The 18,993-nt window shown below is 43.3% G+C and overlaps 2 protein-coding genes across 2 annotated transcripts in view; one reads left to right on the top strand and one right to left on the bottom strand.

The window, feature by feature from the left end:
• The window catches only part of NET1 (neuroepithelial cell transforming 1), a 51,585-nt gene extending 49,153 nt beyond the window's left edge, over positions 1–2,432 (bottom strand). Inside the window, exon 1 of the mRNA XM_065871055.1 lies at positions 2,305–2,432. Coding sequence (XP_065727127.1) covers positions 2,305–2,432 — 128 coding nt within the window. The remainder of the gene's footprint in view (positions 1–2,304) is intronic.
• A 3,244-nt stretch (positions 2,433–5,676) lies between these two features.
• On the top strand, positions 5,677–17,649 carry TUBAL3 (tubulin alpha like 3). The gene is made up of 4 exons (XM_065871784.1): positions 5,677–5,757; positions 8,956–9,199; positions 15,152–15,300; positions 16,705–17,649. Exons 1-4 carry the CDS (start codon positions 5,677–5,679, stop codon positions 17,647–17,649), a joined length of 1,419 nt encoding a protein of 472 aa, XP_065727856.1.
• The last annotated feature ends 1,344 nt before the right edge of the window (positions 17,650–18,993 follow it).

The raw sequence follows: 18,993 nt of genomic DNA, 5'->3' as shown, positions 1-18,993 counted from the left end.
CCAAATATGAATATTTTCCACCACATCTACCACTCGGATGTTTCAACTGCAATGGCCTCTTAGTTGGTCTCTCGGATTCTATCCTTGCCACGTAACAAAGTGATCCTTTTAAAAGACAGATCACATAATTTCCTACTGCTTCCCAACCACGGATTCAAATTTAAAGTCCTTCTGGCAGCCAACCATATACTACCCGATCTGGCCCCAGCCATCTCTCCGACCTCATCATCTACCTTTCTGCCCTTTGTTTCACTCCACTCTAGTGACCCTGGCTTCTCTGCAGTCCTTGAACATACCATATAGATTCTACTTGCACTTACTGCCTTTCTCCCCAAATATTCACATGGCTTTGTTCCTTAATTTCTTCAGATCTCTGCTTAAACATCATCGCTATCATCAGAGAGGCTTTTCCTTGTGATGTTTTAAAAACAGCAACATGACCCTCTCCTTATCTCTATCCCCCTTAGTATGCCTCTTCACAGCAATGACCACCTGATATTTTATTATTTATTTCATTATTGTCTTTCCTCCCCAAGCAGACTTTAAGCTTCAGGAGAGCAGGGAGTTCATCTGTTCACCAGAATTCCCAGTATCTACAACAATGTCTGGCGCTAGGCAGGTGCAATGAATTTAACACTGCCCCACTTGATGTTTTTGAAATTCTATGTTCATTTTCCCTTAACTAGGCTTTCCCGATTCTCCTATTTCTCAGTCTCAGAGATGATGACATCTCTCTCTCTGCTCTTTCACTTCTTCTTAAACTAGGCTGTAATCAGTATAAAAGTTTCAGGCAAGGGTTATCGTAAACTTCAAAATAAAAATCAGTATCTAATGAAAGATACTGTTCTCTCTGCATGATAACTTACAATGAGTTTATAAATGCCTTATCCATGAAAGTAAGGTGTTTTCCTTTCTCTCAAAAAGGGATTGGCGGACCTCCCTGGTGGTGCAGTGGCTAAGAATCTGCCTGCCAGTGCAGGGGACACAGGTTCGATCCCTGGTCCGGGAAGATCCCACATGCCGCGGAGCAACTAAGCCTGTGTGCCACAACTACTGAGCCTGTGCTCTAGACCCTCTGAGCCACAACTACTGAGCCCATGCACTGCAACTAGTGAAGGCTACGCGCTCTAGGGCCCATGCTCCGCAAGAAGAGAAGCCACCGCAGTGAGAGGTCCGTGCACCTCAATGAAGAGTAACCCCTGCTCGCTGCAACTAGAGAAAGCCTGCACGCAGCAACCAAGACCCAGTGCAGCCAAAAATAAATTAAATAAATTTTTTTAAAAAAGGGATTGGCACATGCAGGCATGACTGGAATGTAAATTATGTAAGGAACTGTAGTTTATCTCAAGTAATAATGTGAAGTGGACCACAGTGCTTCTGAAAAGATGGAGCAGAGGTGGAATTATAGATAAAAATCAACAAATAACAGTTAACATTTGTTGAGAGCTCTCTGTGTACAGGGTTACACACATGACCTCACTGAATTTCACAACTTACAGGAAGTGGGTACTATTATAATCCCAGTTGACAGATGAGGACACAACTTCAGGGATGTAAGGTCCAACCGCCAGTCAGTGGAAACCCACCCCCTGCAAAATCGTGAGGGGAAAGCCACGCCTTTAGCACTTTCTCACCCTCTCCTCTTGCAGACACAGCCTCTGAAACCCTCGGCTAGTGTCCTTCCTTTGTAGATACACGGGACAGAATGTGAAATGTGTCAACAGCTAAAAATTCGTCGACCATCCTCTTTGCTCTCTTTACCCAGGAGGCTGGGGCCGTGAGCTGCGCTGAGCACCGACTTGGCCAAGGTTCCAAAGGAGGGACTCTGACCTCGGCAAAACTTTTCATATTAATGCTCGTTTTTAGGCTAAAAGTTTGCTGTCTGGTAGAAGTCCTCTGGCCCCAGGGACGATTCCCGTCCCCCGACCCAGCAGTTCCCCGTGGGCATTTAGGAACCTTCCCAATTCCGGCCCGAAACCTGATGGATGTTTAGAGGATCTCCAAGGCCCCCTGAGGGAGGTGGGGGAGGAGATTGGAGGGAGGGGGAAGGGGAGACGTAGGAAGGAGTGGGAAAAGGAAATAAAGGACGAGGGAGAAGATGATAGGAGGATGAGAGAAGGGGGAAGAGGAGGAGGAAGGAAAAGAAGGGGGAGGAGAAAAAAAGGTGGGGAGAAGAGGGAGGGGGGAGAAGGGGGAGGAGAGTAGGCAGCCCGGCCCTCCCCTGCCCCTCCCCTCCTCCCACCCCCTCCCCAACCTCGGACCCAACGCGAGGGGTCCCCAGGCGCCGCCGCCCCCAGCGCTCACCTGCCATCTGGCCCCGGCCCGGGGGTGTCGGCCGAAGGCTCTGCGGCGCCGCCCGCGCTGAGTCCCGAGGCCCGGCGGCTTCGCCTCCGCGGCCGGCTCTGCTCCTTGGCCGCCAGCTCGGGCTCCATGGCGTGAAGGGGGCGGCGCGGTGGCCGGGTGCCCGGGAGGCCCGCTGGGAGCCGCACGGCGCCTGGCCGCTTCGGCCCGGAGAAGAGTTCCTGTCAGGAGGGCGCCGCCACCGCCGCCGCCGCCATCGCCATCTTCCGGGGTTTGAAAATGGCGGCCGCGCGGCGACCAGCCAATCAGGGGACGGCGTGCGGTTGCTAGGAAACGTGGAGTCCCGCCCCTCTCCTCCTACCTCCAGGCGCTTAACTTCATAGAAGCTAGAAGGGGAGGGTAGCCGAGGGGGTCACCCTGTTGAAAACGTGTAACCTGGGATTTAGTTCTGACTCCATTCCTAAATCCCCAAGACCCGATTAGTAGTTCACAGTTCATTAGGACTTTCACCACAAGCCAAGGCAAATTGGAAGCATTTTAGATCTTTCTTAGCATGTGGGGAGATGTTGAAAGTAAAATGAGGTTTGCACACGCTGAATTATTCATGTGAGATAAATCCCCGGTCACCAAAGGTATTGGAAAAATGTGTTCTCAGGGCTCTCTCTAGGAAACCAGTAAATCTGATTATGAGACCTCCTGTCTCCAGAGCAGAAGAGTCCAAGTGCCTTCATCCTCTAATTATAAGAAGGCACTACAGCACGTAAAGGACCTTCTCAAATAAAAAAGAAAATTGTTAAATAGCACATTCTTTGGTTTAAAATACTGCTTTCTTTATGTCAAAGGCTTTAAAAATCACCTCCCCTTTCACACTCTGATTCCCTTTCTGGGAATCTATCCTAAGAAATAAAATTGTATATACATTGAAGGGTAGCAATATATGCCACCTTAAACATGCCGCTTTGGAAGGAGGATTATTTTTAGCTGCAGGCACTTGAAGAACACCAGGTGCAAGAAGGGCCTTCTGACCTCCCCCTTTCTTCATGAAAGCAGGAGATAAATCTCCCCTGTGATAGCGGCCCTCCCCATATCAGGAGGATGGGGGGAGTCAGGGACAGAGAATTCTCTACAAACAGAAATTGTTTAAATAACTCTTATCTTCTTTTGGTCTCCCCGTCTATTTTACTTGCTCTTCCACAATTCCCTCTCATTGTCCAACCTCGTACATAAGCACTAAGGTTTTGCTCCTTCTTTGCGTTTTTATTTTCCTATGGAGGCTCCTCTGTACGTGTAAAAATCTGTTTGCTTTTCTCCTGTTAATTCAAATTCTGTCTTTTTTTTTTTTTTTTTTTTTTTTTTTTTGCGGTACGAGGGCCTCTCACTGTTGTGGTCTCTCCCGTTGCGGAGCACAGACTCCGGACGCTCAGGCTCAGCGGCCATGGCTCACGGACCCAGCCGCTCGGCGGCATGTGGGATCTTCCCGGACCGGGGCACGAACCCGTGTCCCCTGAATCGGCAGGCGGACTCTCAACCACTGCGCCACCAGGGAAGCCCCTCATACATTCTTAATACAAGAGGAGGATTCTTTCTTAAAGACATTTGTTATTTTCAACCTAGGTATACGTCGCAAGCAGATTTGGATAAGCTTTAGATAATTCATCGGTAGTTGTGCACAGACTTTATCACAGGGTGTTCAGGTAGGCGCATCACAGCTCCTCTGACACCAGAGAAGTGAAAAACTGAAAAGAGGCTGTGCTGCTTTAAGTGTCTCAGCCCTCAGGTAGAGTCACTTCCTGCCCTTTGATAAAGCTTACCTGGGCGGCTCCTCCTGTCAGTACCACTGGGCAGTGGGGCACCTGCAGATCAGCATGGTAAGTGGCTTCTATGTTGCTGACAGTGTTGCTGTCAACAGTTGCAGCAAATTTTTTTCATCATGTGTGTCTCTCTTTTCCCCCACCAAACAATTCTTCATAGATTCCTGACACAAGAGAAGAAATTTTTAAAGAGGCATTTGTTTCTTTAAATATCTGTGTTTGGATCAGATTTGAATCTGCTCTGAATCTCATCTATTCATCTATAATTCTGCTGCTTTTAGGACAAGCTTTGTTGATTTGTAGTGGTTCACTGCCTTTAACGGAAGCACTGAGGCAAGATCGTCTCCTTCCTTTAGTTTTTACATTTGCTTTAGACTTGAGTGTGCTGGTTTTTCTGTAGAAACCAGTGGCTTCGTTTTTAGTAATGCTTTCAGAGTTTCTGGAAACTTCAGAGCCAGGTCACCGTTGCTGAGCTCATAAATGTGAGGCTGGGTGAAGCGCAGGGACCTCTATGTTGTCCTCTCTTGAGTCTAGTTCTTTGAGGACAATAATTAATACAGTTACTTACAATAATTCTGTTTGGGGACCACCTCTTATGATCCACTTTCCTTTCACTCTCTTGGTTTTTTATTTCTTTTTTTAATTGACGTAGAGTCTGCTATACAATATTATATGTTACAGGTGTGCTATATAGTGATTCACAATTTTCAAAGGTCATACTCCATTTGTAATTACTATAAAATATTGGCTCTATTCCCCATGTTGTACAATGTATCCTTGTCACTTATTCTATACCTAATAGTTTGTACCATTTAGTCCCCTACCCCTAAATTGCCCTCCCCCCTTCACTCTCCCCTCTGCTAACCACTAGTTTTTCTCTATATCTGTGAGTCTGCTTCTTTTTGTTATATTCACTAGTTTCTTGTATTTTTTAGATTCCACATATAAGTGATATCATACATGTTTGTCTCTGTCTGACTTATTTCAATTTTTCAAGTCCATCCATGTTGCTGCAAATGGCAAAAATTTGTTCTGTTTTAATGGCTGAGTAATATTCCATTTTGTGTGTGTGTGTGTGTGTGTGTGTGTGTGTGTGTGTGTGTGTGTGTATATACCACTTCTTTATCCATTCATCTGTTGATGGACACTCAGGTGGCTTCCGTGTCTTGACAATTGTAAATAATGCTGCTGTTATGAACACTGGGGTTCATGTATCTTTTCGAATTAGTGTTTTTGTTTTTCTCAAAAATATACCCAGGAGTGGAATTGCTGTTTCATATGACAGTTCTCTTTTTAGTTTTTTGAGAAACCTTCAAACTGTTTTCCACAGTGGCTGCACCAATTCATGTTTCCACCAACAGTGTTCTTATCTCTTATGTTCCAGTCACAGTAATTTTTAGTCTTAGAATTTTTAATTCTTAAATGGAAGCAAGAATTCGAATTACTTTTTCATCTTTGATCTTCTCACCCCATTGGACTCTCTCTCCAACATTTTAAGGATGTTTATTTTATATTGTTTTGCTCTTAAAAATTATGCCTTCCTACATCAGGGATCCTTGCAGTAATGGAAATGCTCTGTCTTGAGTGTATCAGTTTTGATATTCTGGGTGTGATCTTGCAAGATATTTCCACTGGAGAAAAACAGGTAAGGGATCCATGAGCTCTTTCTGCATTATTTCTTATAACCACACATGAATCTACAATTCATATTTATCTCAAAATAAAAAGGTAATTAAAAAACTGTGCTGTCCTAGTAATTCCCAATAAGCTTTAAAGCAGCATTTATTAATGTGCTGTGACATCACTACTGATATTCAGTGGGCATTTTACAGTCTTTATTTTATATAGTGTGACTAATATTTTAACAGATAGTTTGGAAAGGAGGAAAAGGCTAAGAATAAGGTGGAGATAGCCTTCTGTCCCTGGGATACAGTTATGAGATAAACTCAGCTGCTTCTCAAACCAGGATGGGCAAGATTGGTCCTTCTTGGGCCAAGTATTCCTGCCAAGTTCAAAAAGCTCAGTTTCCCTCCTATGTCTGTATCACTTGGGAGAACAGTCCCCATGAAGATCAGCAATCGTTTTTCATGTTGGCGATTATTTTTACCGTGAATATTAAGAGCAAGTACCCTGTGTGCATGACCTGTTGGACTGGGTGGAAAACAGTCATGGAAGGATGTTGTGAGAGAAATCTACATGCAATTGGTTTTAATGACACAGAAACAAGGAATTCGCCGCCCCCCTTCACCCCCTCCACCCCCACCCCTCCACCACTTTTAAGTTTGTACCTAAATCTAGGAATTGGGGTAAGTTTTGATCTGATTACAGTAGCTAATGTACTGAGATCCTCTTAAGTCCTTTGGGAGGAGAGAGGATTGAAGCTGTGCTTTACAGACTCAGGTGTTAGAAGGCTGTTGATGGAATATGTTGTTTTGATTTTTCTGTGCCAGATAGAGGTTGGAAAAATTGGTTGGTACTAAGTGAAGTGCTTTGTAAATTGAGTTCACTTCCTTTGTCATGAGAGACATGGTTGCATACAAACGAAATCAAAGGGAAGTTCTACTCAGGTAATGAACTTGAATTCCTCATAAAGCACAGAGCTCTGTGTTATGCCCGTGACTCAAGGAGACAAAGTACAGGGTTTTTATGGCTGAGCACAAGCAGCGTGAGCAGAGTCTGGGTCAGATGGCAGGGCTGTGACTGGCCACAGAGACCTCCCTCCCCTCCTCCAATCGGTGGTCTTTTTGTGGTTGAATCTCAGACCTTGGGAAAGTGCAGCCACGGACAGACAGAGGAGGGCAGGGTTGCCTATCAGCATATCAGGCAGACAGCCTGAAGGGTCCTGATGATGCAGTAAACAGACTTCTCACCCTGTAAGACCCTCTGCACAGACTTGTTCCATGACCATCGGCAATCAAAACACAACGATATTAAAGCCAGCAATTGCTGTCCCTTTAGATTTTTAGGATTTAACTTTTTCTCCCCTCTCTTAGATGAGTAGATATTTAAATTACAAAAAAAAGTTGTTTGCCTTAAAAAAAAATAAAAGTGAATGGTAATTTAAAAGTGGGAGAGGAGGGCTTCCCTGGTGGCGCAGTGGTTGAGAGTCCGCCTGCTGATGCAGGGGACGCGGGTTCGTGCCCCGGTCCGGGAGGATCCCACATGCCAGGGAGCGGCTGGGTCCGTGAGCCATGGCCGCTGAGCCTGCGCGTCCGGAGCCTGTGCTCCAGAACGGGAGAGGCCACAACAGTGAGAGGCCCGCGTACCGCAAAAAAAAAAAAAAAAAAAAAAGAAAGAAAAAAGGAAAAAAAGTGGAAGAGGAGAGGGGAGGCTAATGAGGGTGAAGAAAATAGGTAAGTTTAAACAGGTAAAAAAATTCTACCCAGATGTAACTAGAGTTAATATTTTGATGCATTTTAAAGACTTTTTTTCTGTGCTTATTTTTACTTTTATTTTATTTGTTTATTTTTGTTGATGTATAGTTGATTTACAAAGTTGAGTTAGTTTCTTGTGTACAGCAAAGTGATTCAGTTATACATATATATATTCTTTTTCATATTCTTTTCTATTATGGTTTATTACAGAATGTTGAATACAATTCCCTGTGTCATTCAGTAGGACCTCGTTGTTTATCTATGTTATATGTATTTATATTTATTTCTCCCCTCTTCCCCTTTGGTAACTATAAGTTTGTTTTTTATGTCTGTGGGTATGTTTCTGTTTTGTAAAGAAGTTCGTTTGTATCATTTTTTAGATTCCACATATAAGTGGTATCATATGATATTTGTCCTTCTCTGACTTACTTCACTTAGTATGATAATCTCTAGGCCCATCCATGTTGCTGCAAATGGCATTATTTCATTCTTTTTTATGGCTGAGTAAGCTTATTTTTAAATGTATTTGACATCATACTTTATATACAATTATATAACATATGCTTTCATGTAACATTTTAACATAAGTATTTCCCATGTCATACAATTTTTTGGTAACTGTTGAAGGTTTGCATAGCATGCCATTGTATCGATGTACTTTCCTTTAAATGCCCAACAATAGGTAAATGGTTAAGTAGATTGGTTCTTGGTTTTTACTCTTATAAATAATGATACTGTGAATGCCATTGTGCCTAAATCTTTGCATTTTAGATCATTTCTTTCTTTTGTAATTCATTTGTTTATGTCATTTTCCTATTTATCTAATAGATGTCTCAAGTATTTTTTAATTGATGTATATAAAATTGCCTTATGTATAGCTCATATATGAAGGGCTATACATAAATCCTTTTTTATATACATCAGTATTTTTGTTTGTTTATTATAGTATGGAGTTTTTACATTTTGGGGTTATTAAATCTATAGCATGTTTCCTTGGTAAATTTTGCACTACTTTTAAGCTTAGAACATCCTTCCTTATTTAGAGCACATATGAACAGTAAATGTAAAATCTCAAGATATGAGATTTACTGCAGTGAGTTTTAACATATATCAGGCTGTACATTGATTTTGGTTTTATTCCTTTCCAATAACTAATTTTTTCTGGGTGAGAAAGCTTGATTTTATTCATATATGATATGTCTTAACTCATCCTTAGCCCATTACACAATAGATGCTTAATTTATGTTGTGTGAACTGGAGTCCTTGGTTTAATTGTTCCTGAAGCTTACCTGTACCTTGGTTTTTGGTTTCCATGAAACAGTTTTCATTAGCTTTATCACAAAGTTCTCTTGCTGGCATACGCTAGCCTGCTTTCTCTCAGCCCTGAGCGGAACTGCTGAGTGATGTAGCTCGTATTATCATGTTAGGAAGATGCACAGCTGTAACTTAAATACTACGGCTCATTTCAGAGGGAGTGCCTGTCTGTCCACATTGGCCAAGCTGGCGTCCAGATTGGGGATGCCTGTTGGGAGCTCTACTGCCTGGAACACGGAATCCAGCCAGATGGCGTTGTTCTCGACGGCAGGCAGGATCCGCAGGCACGTGCCAGAACGGAGCCTATGGGTGCATCTTTCGATTCCTTCTTTTGTGAGACCAGAGCTGGGAAGCACGTGCCCAGAGCACTCTTCATGGACCTGGAGCCAACTGTTGTAGGTAATGTACATTTTACGTTCTAGTGTGCTTAACCGGGTCCACAACCCAAACAAGCAAGTATCAGTGGGTGGGATCATCAGATTACATGAATCTATCTGAATAGGATCATATGGCCCTTTTCCAAATTTAGAGCATCTCTCAGTGGACACTTAGGGTGATCAACATGACAAACAAACCCAAAGGGAAGACTAACTTAGCCTTCTTTTTCTGTGTGACGAAAAGAACGAAAACCTTGTTAGTTTCTCCACACAATCTACTGTAACAGAACACTAAATCTTTTCCTGGGTTTGAAAACCAGTTGCTAGAAGCTTCTGACAAAGAATCTGAAATTTGGCATTACCTGCTTTTAGAGAATAGACTAGTTGAACATGATTCCGAAGAAGGAAGGAGCTAAATAACTCTTCTAATTGTGGGGAAATGATGATTAATGATTATAAAATGATTACTTATGATTATTAACAGCAGATGTTGTAGTATCTCGTGCAAAAACACTTGAAGTGGAGCTGGCGAAATGCTGGGGAGAGAAAGGGTCTTGCTGACTTCAGAGAAAACTACAGAGGAGGGTGGGTTTGGGTTTGGTACTCTGTATCAATTATTTTCCGCTGTGTAATAAATCGCCTCCAAACGTAGCAGTTTAAAACACCAACAACCATTACTTTCTCCATGAATCTGCAGTTTGGACAGGGCTCAGAGGACAGCTCCTCTGGTCCATATGGTGTCAGGAAGGTAGACTCAAGTGGGAGCAGGAAGATTCACTTTGAAAGTGGCTCACTCGCTTGGCTGGCGAGTTGGTGCTGGCTGTTGGCTGAGAGCTAAGCCAGAGCTGTGGGGTCACTGTGGGCTGCTCGTGCATCCTTGTGGCATGGTAGCTGGGTTCCAAGAACAAGCATCCCACGAGAACAAGGCAGAAATCCATGGCATTTTTATAACCTGGCCTCAGAAGTCACATTGTGTCACTTCAGCTGTCCTCCATGGGTTGAAGCGGTTACAAAGATCCATCCTGGGAAGGGATATAGACCTCACCTCTTGATACAGAAATAGTGAGGTTCTAGAAGCACAAGTGAGATAGGAAATATCATTACAGTCTTCTTTGGAAAATACAATCTGGATTGGAGTTCATTTCCTCATCAGAACGAAGTCTGAATCAAGTAACAAACTGATGGAGAAAGTACGGTGATGTCAACGTGAGGGAAATGATAGAAAGGTTTTTTAAATTAATAGGTGGAAGTTAAGAAATGTCAAGGCCAAGATTTATATTGATTCAGTATTACTCTGCTAAATGTTGTGAAAGAATTAAAAATAAGGAGCTGCTGATGGCTTCAAGAACAGGCAAGACTAGTATGGAACCTGAGAGAGGCAATCGCGTCATATTCTGACTTGAGTTATAAGTGCACTAAGAGAATGTCTGAATTTTCGTTTCAAACAAATGGGAGTTTGCAACTGTGAGCTTTAGCTGGAGTCTGGTGTGCCATGATCCTGGGCAGGGTAGAATACGTCCCCAGAGGACCTCGGTAAATGTGGCTGAAGGAGCAATGTGAGAGGTCACACCCCAGCATTATGAATATTGTAGCAGATATTTTAACTTGTGCTAATCCAAAGACCTAGGCAAATAGGAGGACCCAGGATCAGAAGCTAAGCAAGCTGGAGGAGAGACAGTCGGCAGGCAAAGACCAGAAGAAATTCCCCAATGCTCTAGAACTCAGCCTGGAGGGAGGGCAATTTTGAGGATCTTGAGCTGGTCCAAACAAAACACCATAAGCTCCAGGGTTTAGAGAGGAGGCACTGATTTTCCTTGTTTTATTCAACAAATAAAAATGCCTCATATGGTCAGACACTATCTTGACATTGGAGAGATATATAGTATCAGTCTTCCTGGAGCTTACATTCTAGTGGGGTGCAGACCTATAAAAGCCAAATAGTGTGTCTGGTGGCGATCGGAGCATGGGGAAAAACAAAGCAGGGCCATAGGGGAAGGGAATATTGCGTGTGGGCTGAGGGGGCTGTTTTTCAAAAGGAACATCAAGGAAAGCTTTACTGAGGAGGTGGTGCGTAGGAATCTGAAGGAAGTGAGGCCTGAGCTTTACCTCTATGGAAAAGATCAGAAAAGACCTTATGGACCAAGTGATAGTTCCTCTGAGTCTGGAAGACTGGGCAGGGGGATTTTAATAGTTCACAGGTGAGAGAGATGGAAACCATGAGCAAAGACACATCCAGACACCCGTGAGTGTTGTTTCAGCTTGAAAATGAGGAGGACATTGATATAGGGGAGTCCTAGAAGGCTTAACCTGGAATGGAGGTAAGGAAGCCAAGGAACCATCAAATAATAATCATGTTTTAAAACCACCAAAGTCCCTGTGGATGCTGGTTAAGGATGCTGGGCCAGGTACATGGTCTCTGAGCAGGGTGGAAACATGGCAGAAATTTGTATACTTGTGAATGGTGGTGCTATATCACTGATCTCCCAGAAAGTGGATTTTACTGAAGGAATTTATGGAACTGACCACCCTCAAGGACTCAATTGGACATTGTCTTGAAGAAGCAGGCTTCCATAGATTCCCTACTTAAACTGAACTCAGCCTTATAACTTCAGGTGAGAAGCTGGTAGTCTACCTGGAATTATATGCCCACTTGTTTGTAAATATATCTTTAAAACATCCCAACTTTGGTGGTTGTTTTTTGGTGTGCATATGTTAGTTAAAAGTAATTTCAACTCAGTTTTATTAAATTTAAACATTTAGGGGTGTACCAAATTGTGGTCATATACATGGTCATACACAGGAGAGCAAGGTGTACTGAGGGGACCACCTTGCTCTTAGAAAATGAATGCTTTTCCTCTTAGGCAGGAGCTTCTAGGTATCTGATGCCAAGGCCATTGAGGTACATCTGCATAAATGCATGACACGAAGCCATTATCATTATTATTTATAATCGTTATATGGGCCATGCATCATGCTCTGTGGTCTTTAATCCTCATGATAACTCACTGGGGTAGGTCTTGCTATCATCCTCATTTGTGAGAGGATATAACTGGGGCTTAGAGACACTAAGTAACTGCTCTATAGCTAAATGAGGAAGGCCAGCCATGCACCCAGGAAATTGATTCTTGAGCACATGCTCTGAACTGCTATGCAATGCGTATCCTACCCGCTATAACCAGGACAACATTCCCAGAACCTCCCTAGCCCTCAAATGCCACTGCGTCGATCTTCAGGAATCACGCTGTTTGGTTAATTCTAAGGTAGGTGAGTGTGACCTGGCCCTTGGACATGCTGTGTCTTGATGTTTTCTTGTTTTAAAAGGGAATGAAACCAGCAAGGGTTATGCTTGGTTGTATGGAATACTGACATCTTCACGCTATTTCCCTGCTTCAGGCATTTGTGTTAACTGCACCAAGTGGTGTGGGCATTTGAGTTTGCATGCTTCTCTTTTTTTTTTTTTAACATCTTTATTGTAGTATAATTGCTTTACAACGGTGTGTTAGTTTCTGTTTTATAAAAAAGTGAATCAGCTATACATATATCCCCATATCTCCTCCCTCTTGCATCTCCCTCCCACCCTCCCTATCCCACCCCTCTAGGTGGTCACAAAGCACCGAGCTGATCTCCCTGTACTATGAGTCTGCTTCTCACTAGCTATCTATTTTACATTTGGTAGTGTATGTATGTCCATGCCACTCTCTCACTTTGTCCCAGCTTACCCCTCCCCCTCCCCATGTCAAGTCCATTCTCTACATCTGCATCTTTATTCCTATCCTGCTCCTAGGTTCTTCAGAACCATGGTTTTTTTCTGTTTTTTGTTTTGTTTTTTTAGATTCCATGTATATGTGTTAGTGTACGGTATTTGTTTTTCTCTTACTGACTTACTTCACTCTGTATGACAGACTCTAGGTCAATCCACCTCACTACAAATAACTCAGCTTTGTTCCTTTTTATGGCTGAGTAATATTCCATTGTATATATGTGCCACATCTTCTTTATCTATTCATCTGTCAATGCACACTTAGGTTGTTTCCATGTCCTGGCTATTGTAAATAGAACTGCAATGAACATTGTGGTACATGACTCTTTTTGAATTATGGTTTCCTCAGGGTATATGCCCAGTAGTGGGATTGCTGGGTCGTATGGTAGTTCTATTTTAGTTTTTTAAGGAACCTCCATACCATTCTCCACAGTGGCTTTATCAATTTACATTCCCACCAACAGTGCAAGAGGCTTCCCTTTTCTCCACACCCTCTCCACCATTTATTGTTTGTAGATTTTTTGATGATGGCCATTCTGACTGGTGTGAGGTGATACCTCATTGTAGTTTTGATTTGCATTTCTCTAATGATTAGTGATGTTGAGCATCCCTTCATGTGTTTGTTGGCAATCTGTATATCTTCTTTGGAGAAATGTCTATTTAGGTCTTCTGCCCATTTTTGGATGGGGTTGTTTGTTTTTTGATATTGAGCTGCATGAGCTGCTTGTAAATTTTGGAGATTAATCCTTTGTCAGTTGCTTCATTTGCAAATATTTTCTCCCATTCTGAGGGTTGTCTTTTCATCTTGTTTATGTTTTCCTTTGCTGTGCAAAAGCTTTCAAGTTCCATTAGGTCCCATTTGTTTATTGTTGTTTTTATTTCCATTTCTCTAGGAGGTTGGTCAGAAAGGATCTTGCTGTGATTTATGTTGTAGAGTGTTCTTCCTGTTTTCCTCTAAGAGTTTTATAGTGTATGACCTTACATTTAGGTCTTTAATCCATTTTGAGTTTATTTTTGTGTATGGTGTTAGGGAGTGTTCTAATTTCATTCTTTTACATGTAGCAGTCCAGTTTTCCCAGCACCACTTATTGAAGAGGCTGTCTTTTCTCCATTGTATATTCTTGCCTCCTTTATCAAAAATAAGGTGACCATATGTGTGTGGGTTTACCTCCGGGCTTTCTATCCTGTTCCATTGATCTACATTTCTGTTTTTGTGCCAGTACCATACCATCTTGATTACTGTAGCTTTGTAGTATAGTCTGAAGCCCAGGAACCTGACTCCTCCAGCTCCGTTTTTCTTGTGAAAGCCTCTTTTTAAGCATATAACTAATCATTTAGATTGGTATGCTTTTCCAGCACACAGCTGGCTCTTTATCTTAAAATTCAAAAGTACCACGCATGTGTGGTGGGTTGAATGTTGTCCCCCCAAAACTCTGCACCCACCTAGCACCCTAGAATATGAGTTTATTTGGAACTGGAGTCTTTGCAGATGTACATAGTTAAGATGAGGTCATACCAGATTAGGGAGGCCCTATGTCCAATGATCTGGTTGGATATATGGATGATATATGGCCCATATAACAATTATAAATAATAATGATAAAATTGGCTTGATGACATGTATTTATGCAGATGTACCCCAATGGACTTGGCATCAGATACCTAGAAGCTCCTGCCTAAGAGGAAAAACACTCATTTTCTAAGAGCAGGGTGGTCCCCTCAGTACACCTATGAGAAGAGAGAACACACGGACAGGAAAAGGGGGCATTGTGATGGGGGCAGAGATGATGTGATGTAGCTGCCGGCCAAGAACTCCAAGAAATGTATGCAGTCACCAGAAGCTGGGAGAGAGGCATGCGGCCATTTCTCCACCAGAGCCTCCAGAAGGAACCAGCCCTGCCGACATCTGGACATTGAACTTACAGCCTCCTGAACTATGAGGCAATAAATTTCCCTTGTTTTAAGCCACAAAGTTAGTTGTACTTTGTTACAGTAGCCCTGAGAAACTAATAAAGGGTGTATGACGGAAAAACGTGCTTTCAATTTATATGGGGATAATTATACCTTTTCCTCGATTAAGAAGGGCCAGTTGGGCAGTTTAAATCCATTTCTTTATAGGACATTAGAAGAGAGAAAGCGAGTCAGGGTACAGGGCTGTGCAAGAGTTAGGGGTGGGATGGAGTGGACTGCACTGACCTCCTTTCCTCTTGGCAGATGAGATTCGTGCAGGCAGGTACCGCTCACTCTTCCACCCGGAGCAGCTCGTCAGCGGAAAGGAGGATGCTGCCAATAACTACGCCCGTGGTCGCTACTCTGTGGGGCCAGAGATCCTCGATCTGGTGCTGGAGAGGCTCCGAAAGCTGGCAAGTGGCTCCTCTCTCCTTTCACAGGCAGTGCCTGTGTGCCTGTGATCCTGTGGGACCCGCCCAAGCAGCACTTTCTACCTACGCCTCCATCACCACCCAACCTCTCCCCTGGAAGCCTCTTGCACATGCTCAAAGCTGGGCTGGTCCTGATGTGGGCACTGACTACCTTCCTTACTAGGCAGGGGAAAGAAGCCTTTGCACTTACTGTACAGCCCCCATCGACTATTTTGTTTTTCTTTTTATATTTATGAGGAAATATTTTATTTTATCTCCCCCCGTTTTATTGAGGTATAATTGACCTATAACATTGTGTAAAGTTAAGGTGTACATCATGGTGATGTGACACAGGAATATATTGCCAAATGATCACCACAATCAGGCTAGTTAATACATCCATCCCTCACATAATTACCTTTTTGTGTGTGTGGAGACGACAACATTTAAGATCTGTTCTCTTAGCAGCTTTCAAGTTTACAACACAGTGCTGTTAACTACACTCACCATGCTGTACATTAGATCCCAATAACTTAATCATCTTATAACTGGAAGTTTATACGCTTTGAGCAGCATCTCCCGCCCCCCGACCCCAGCTCCTCACAACTACTATTCTACTGTTTCTGAGTTTGGCTTTTTTCGATTCCACATATAAGTGAGATGATGCAGTACTTTTCTTTCTCTGTCTGACTTATTTCACTTTGCTTAACTGCCCACAAGGTCCATCCACGTTGTCACAAACAGCAGGGTTTCCTTCTTTTTAGTGACTAGCCCCCATCTACTCCTGCTTCTGCTGACTCATGGCATATCTTTTTATCAGAGACTTCCAAAGAACTCTAAAACTTGTCATTTTCCAATAGTTACTAAGATCTGTAAAGTTAACAGGAAGCACATCCTACCTGGAGATCAGTTACTCTTTACTGACAGTTAATTCTTCCCTAAGGACCTGTGTCTGGAGAATCCTTTGTCTAGTAAAAATTTTGATGTTTGGCATAATCGTTAGGGAATACAGTATCTTTTACACTAGCACAGTAGATTGGGTATGAAAATGAAAGGTACTTCATCTACCGCGGGGGGGGATTATATTACTTCAATATTTTGCTTGTCATTTTCTTTGTTATTGATAAAGACCTTACTTTAGATCACATACAGATAAACTCATCAGGGGTAGCAAAAGACAGTTGAATATTTATGCTTTGCTTACAGCAAAACTCTAAGCACTTCCCCCACTCCAGAAGTGACTTCTCAAGTATGTTTCAAAGTAAATATGTCTGTGATGAGTTAGTGATGGTAAACCAGTTCTTTCTGAAAGTTTCTGTTTGTTTTGGGGTACTAGTTGTGTCCCACGGCTACCACTGCTTCTGGGTTTATTTGGCTGAATTCTTACGTCCCTTTTACTTTCCCTAGGCGGAACAGTGCAGTGGTCTTCAGGGCTTTTTGATTTTCCGAAGCTTTGGAGGAGGCACTGGATCAGGATTTACGTCTCTCTTAATGGAGCAGCTCTCCATAGACTACAGCACGAAGGCTAAACTGGAGTTCTCTGTCTACCCAGCCCCTCGGATCTCCACGGCTATAGTGGAGCCTTACAACACCATCCTCACCACCCATCCCACCATAGAGCATGCGGACTGTACCTTCCTGGTGGATAACGAGGCCATCTATGACATATGCCATCGCAAACTTGACGTTGAACACCCGTCTTATGCCAGCATCAACAGATTGCTGAGTCAGGCAGTATCTTCCATCACCACTTCCCTCCGGTTTGAGGGGGCCCTGAACGTGGACCTGATTGAATTCCAGACCAACCTCGTACCTTACCCTAGAATACACTTCCCCATGACCAGCTTCGCCCCCATCATCTCTGCGGACAACGCCCACCACGAGGAGCCCTCTGTGTCAGACATCACAGCTGCTTGCTTCGAGTCCTCCAACCAGCTGGTCAAGTGTGACTCTCGCCTGGGGAAGTACGTGGCCTGCTGCCTGCTCTACAGAGGGGATGTGGTCCCCAAGGATGTGAACACGGCAATTGCAGCCATGAAGACAAGGAACTCTGTCCAGTTTGTAGATTGGTGTCCAACTGGATTCAAGGTGGGCATCAATGGTCATCCCCCCCGGGCAGTGCCGGGAGGGGACCTGGCCGAGGTCCAGCGGGCTGTCTGTATGCTGAGCAACAGCACGGCGGTCGTGGAGGCCTGGGCCCGCCTGGGACACAAGTTCGACCTCATGTACGCCAAGAAGGCGTTTCTGCACTGGTATATTAGGGAAGGCATGGAGGAGGGCGAGTTTGTAGAAGCCAGGGAAGACTTGGCAGTCTTGGAGAAGGATTACGAGGAAGTGGGGCGAAGTTTCTGATGCAGATCTGACTGGTGACAATGAATGCTAAGCTTAAGTGTCACGCTTTACACTTAAAGGCTAGAGTTCCCTTGATGAGGAAATTAAGGAAATTAAGTCAAGCGAGACCCCGAGTTCCAATCAAATGGGTCCATATTAACAATGAGCCCACATTTCCTTGTCTGTTAGTGTCACTCAGCACTGCACCCTGTGAACCTTCTAAGATTTGGAGTCCTTTGAATTTCTGGGGCTCATCTTTTTTTTTTTTTTTGTCAGAATGGAAACCTGGCTTTATTCTTTGCTTTTTCAACCAAGTGACTGTGAAACCCTAAAGTGAATGCTCTTCCTTTCCTGTTCCTGAGGTGGAAAATAGCATGTAATGATTATTAATGTTATTTTCCCATATATATATATTTTGTACATTGATTAAATAATGAATATTTTCAATATGAGTCTTTTCCTTCTTCCAAGGCCTTAAGGTCTCAGTTTGCTTTTTATACAGACAAACAAATAAACAAACAACAAGAATATTCTTGGGTTTTTCAGAAGTTTGAATCTGTGTGTCCTGCGGGTCAGAAGGTGAAAGTGATTTCTTTCCACTCCTCTGTCCTTGAGGATGTGTTCTGGAAGCATGGCCAGCAGAACCCTGCATGGGAGCCATTTAAGATGTTGAGAAAAATTGCAGATTCTTGAGCTTCGTTATGGACTTGCTAAATGAGAAGCCCTGGGAATTGGAGGGCGGGTCATCTGAGGATTTAAGTTCAAAAACCACCTCATGGAATTAACTTTGGGTATTAAACTGACTCATGTTCAAACAGGTGATAATTTAAAATGGACAAAACAGCTATAAATGCATTAAAACGACTAGCTAGATTTTAAAGATCCATGATGTTTAGTCTACTAGTTGGAAGTAAGATAAGACACTGCAAAGGTGCTCGCTTGGGCTTAGGTGTTGCTCTCGAGCTGATTGTAGGTAGGTTTCAGGTGCCTTATTCATCCACAGGGCTGACCTTTCAGCCTGGGCCCTCCAGTTATGCTCTCTTGGTCTCCACACGGTCAGTGCTTTTGGTCCGGCTGGACAACTGAAGGTAACAGGCTCTAAAGCCTTGGCTGGAGGCCTAACATTGTGGTTCTTGGTGTGAGATTTATCAAAGTGCAATGCTACCACCTTCTTTTTGCATGTGCCACCTGGACCTGAGAACTGCCGCTCCATCTTTAACACTTTCCTGGTAGATGCTTTTATGAACCAAAATCACTGCACTGAGATGTGGCCTTTAAGAGCTTCATTGCAACAATGTACCACTTTGCTTATTTTCAACTCACACTGCTGTCACCACGGAGGCTAATGACTGCAGTTTGGTGGAA

The sequence above is a fragment of the Phocoena phocoena genome, chromosome 2, assembly GCF_963924675.1.
Source record: "Phocoena phocoena chromosome 2, mPhoPho1.1, whole genome shotgun sequence".
NCBI lineage: Eukaryota > Metazoa > Chordata > Mammalia > Artiodactyla > Phocoenidae > Phocoena > Phocoena phocoena.
The sequence above is the reverse complement of the archived record's forward strand: the minus strand, read 5'-3'. Positions and strand labels throughout refer to the sequence as shown.

Excerpts from the sequence above, each read along its gene's own strand:
- TUBAL3 (XM_065871784.1), top strand. The coding sequence starts at position 5,677 with ATGGAAATGCTCTGTCTTGAGTGTATCAGTTTTGATATTCTGGGTGTG. Across the intron at positions 5,758-8,955 it reads TTTCCACTGGAGAAAAACAG|AGGGAGTGCCTGTCTGTCCA; the intron begins GTAAGGGATCCA and ends GGCTCATTTCAG. Across the intron at positions 9,200-15,151 it reads CCTGGAGCCAACTGTTGTAG|ATGAGATTCGTGCAGGCAGG; the intron begins GTAATGTACATT and ends TCCTCTTGGCAG.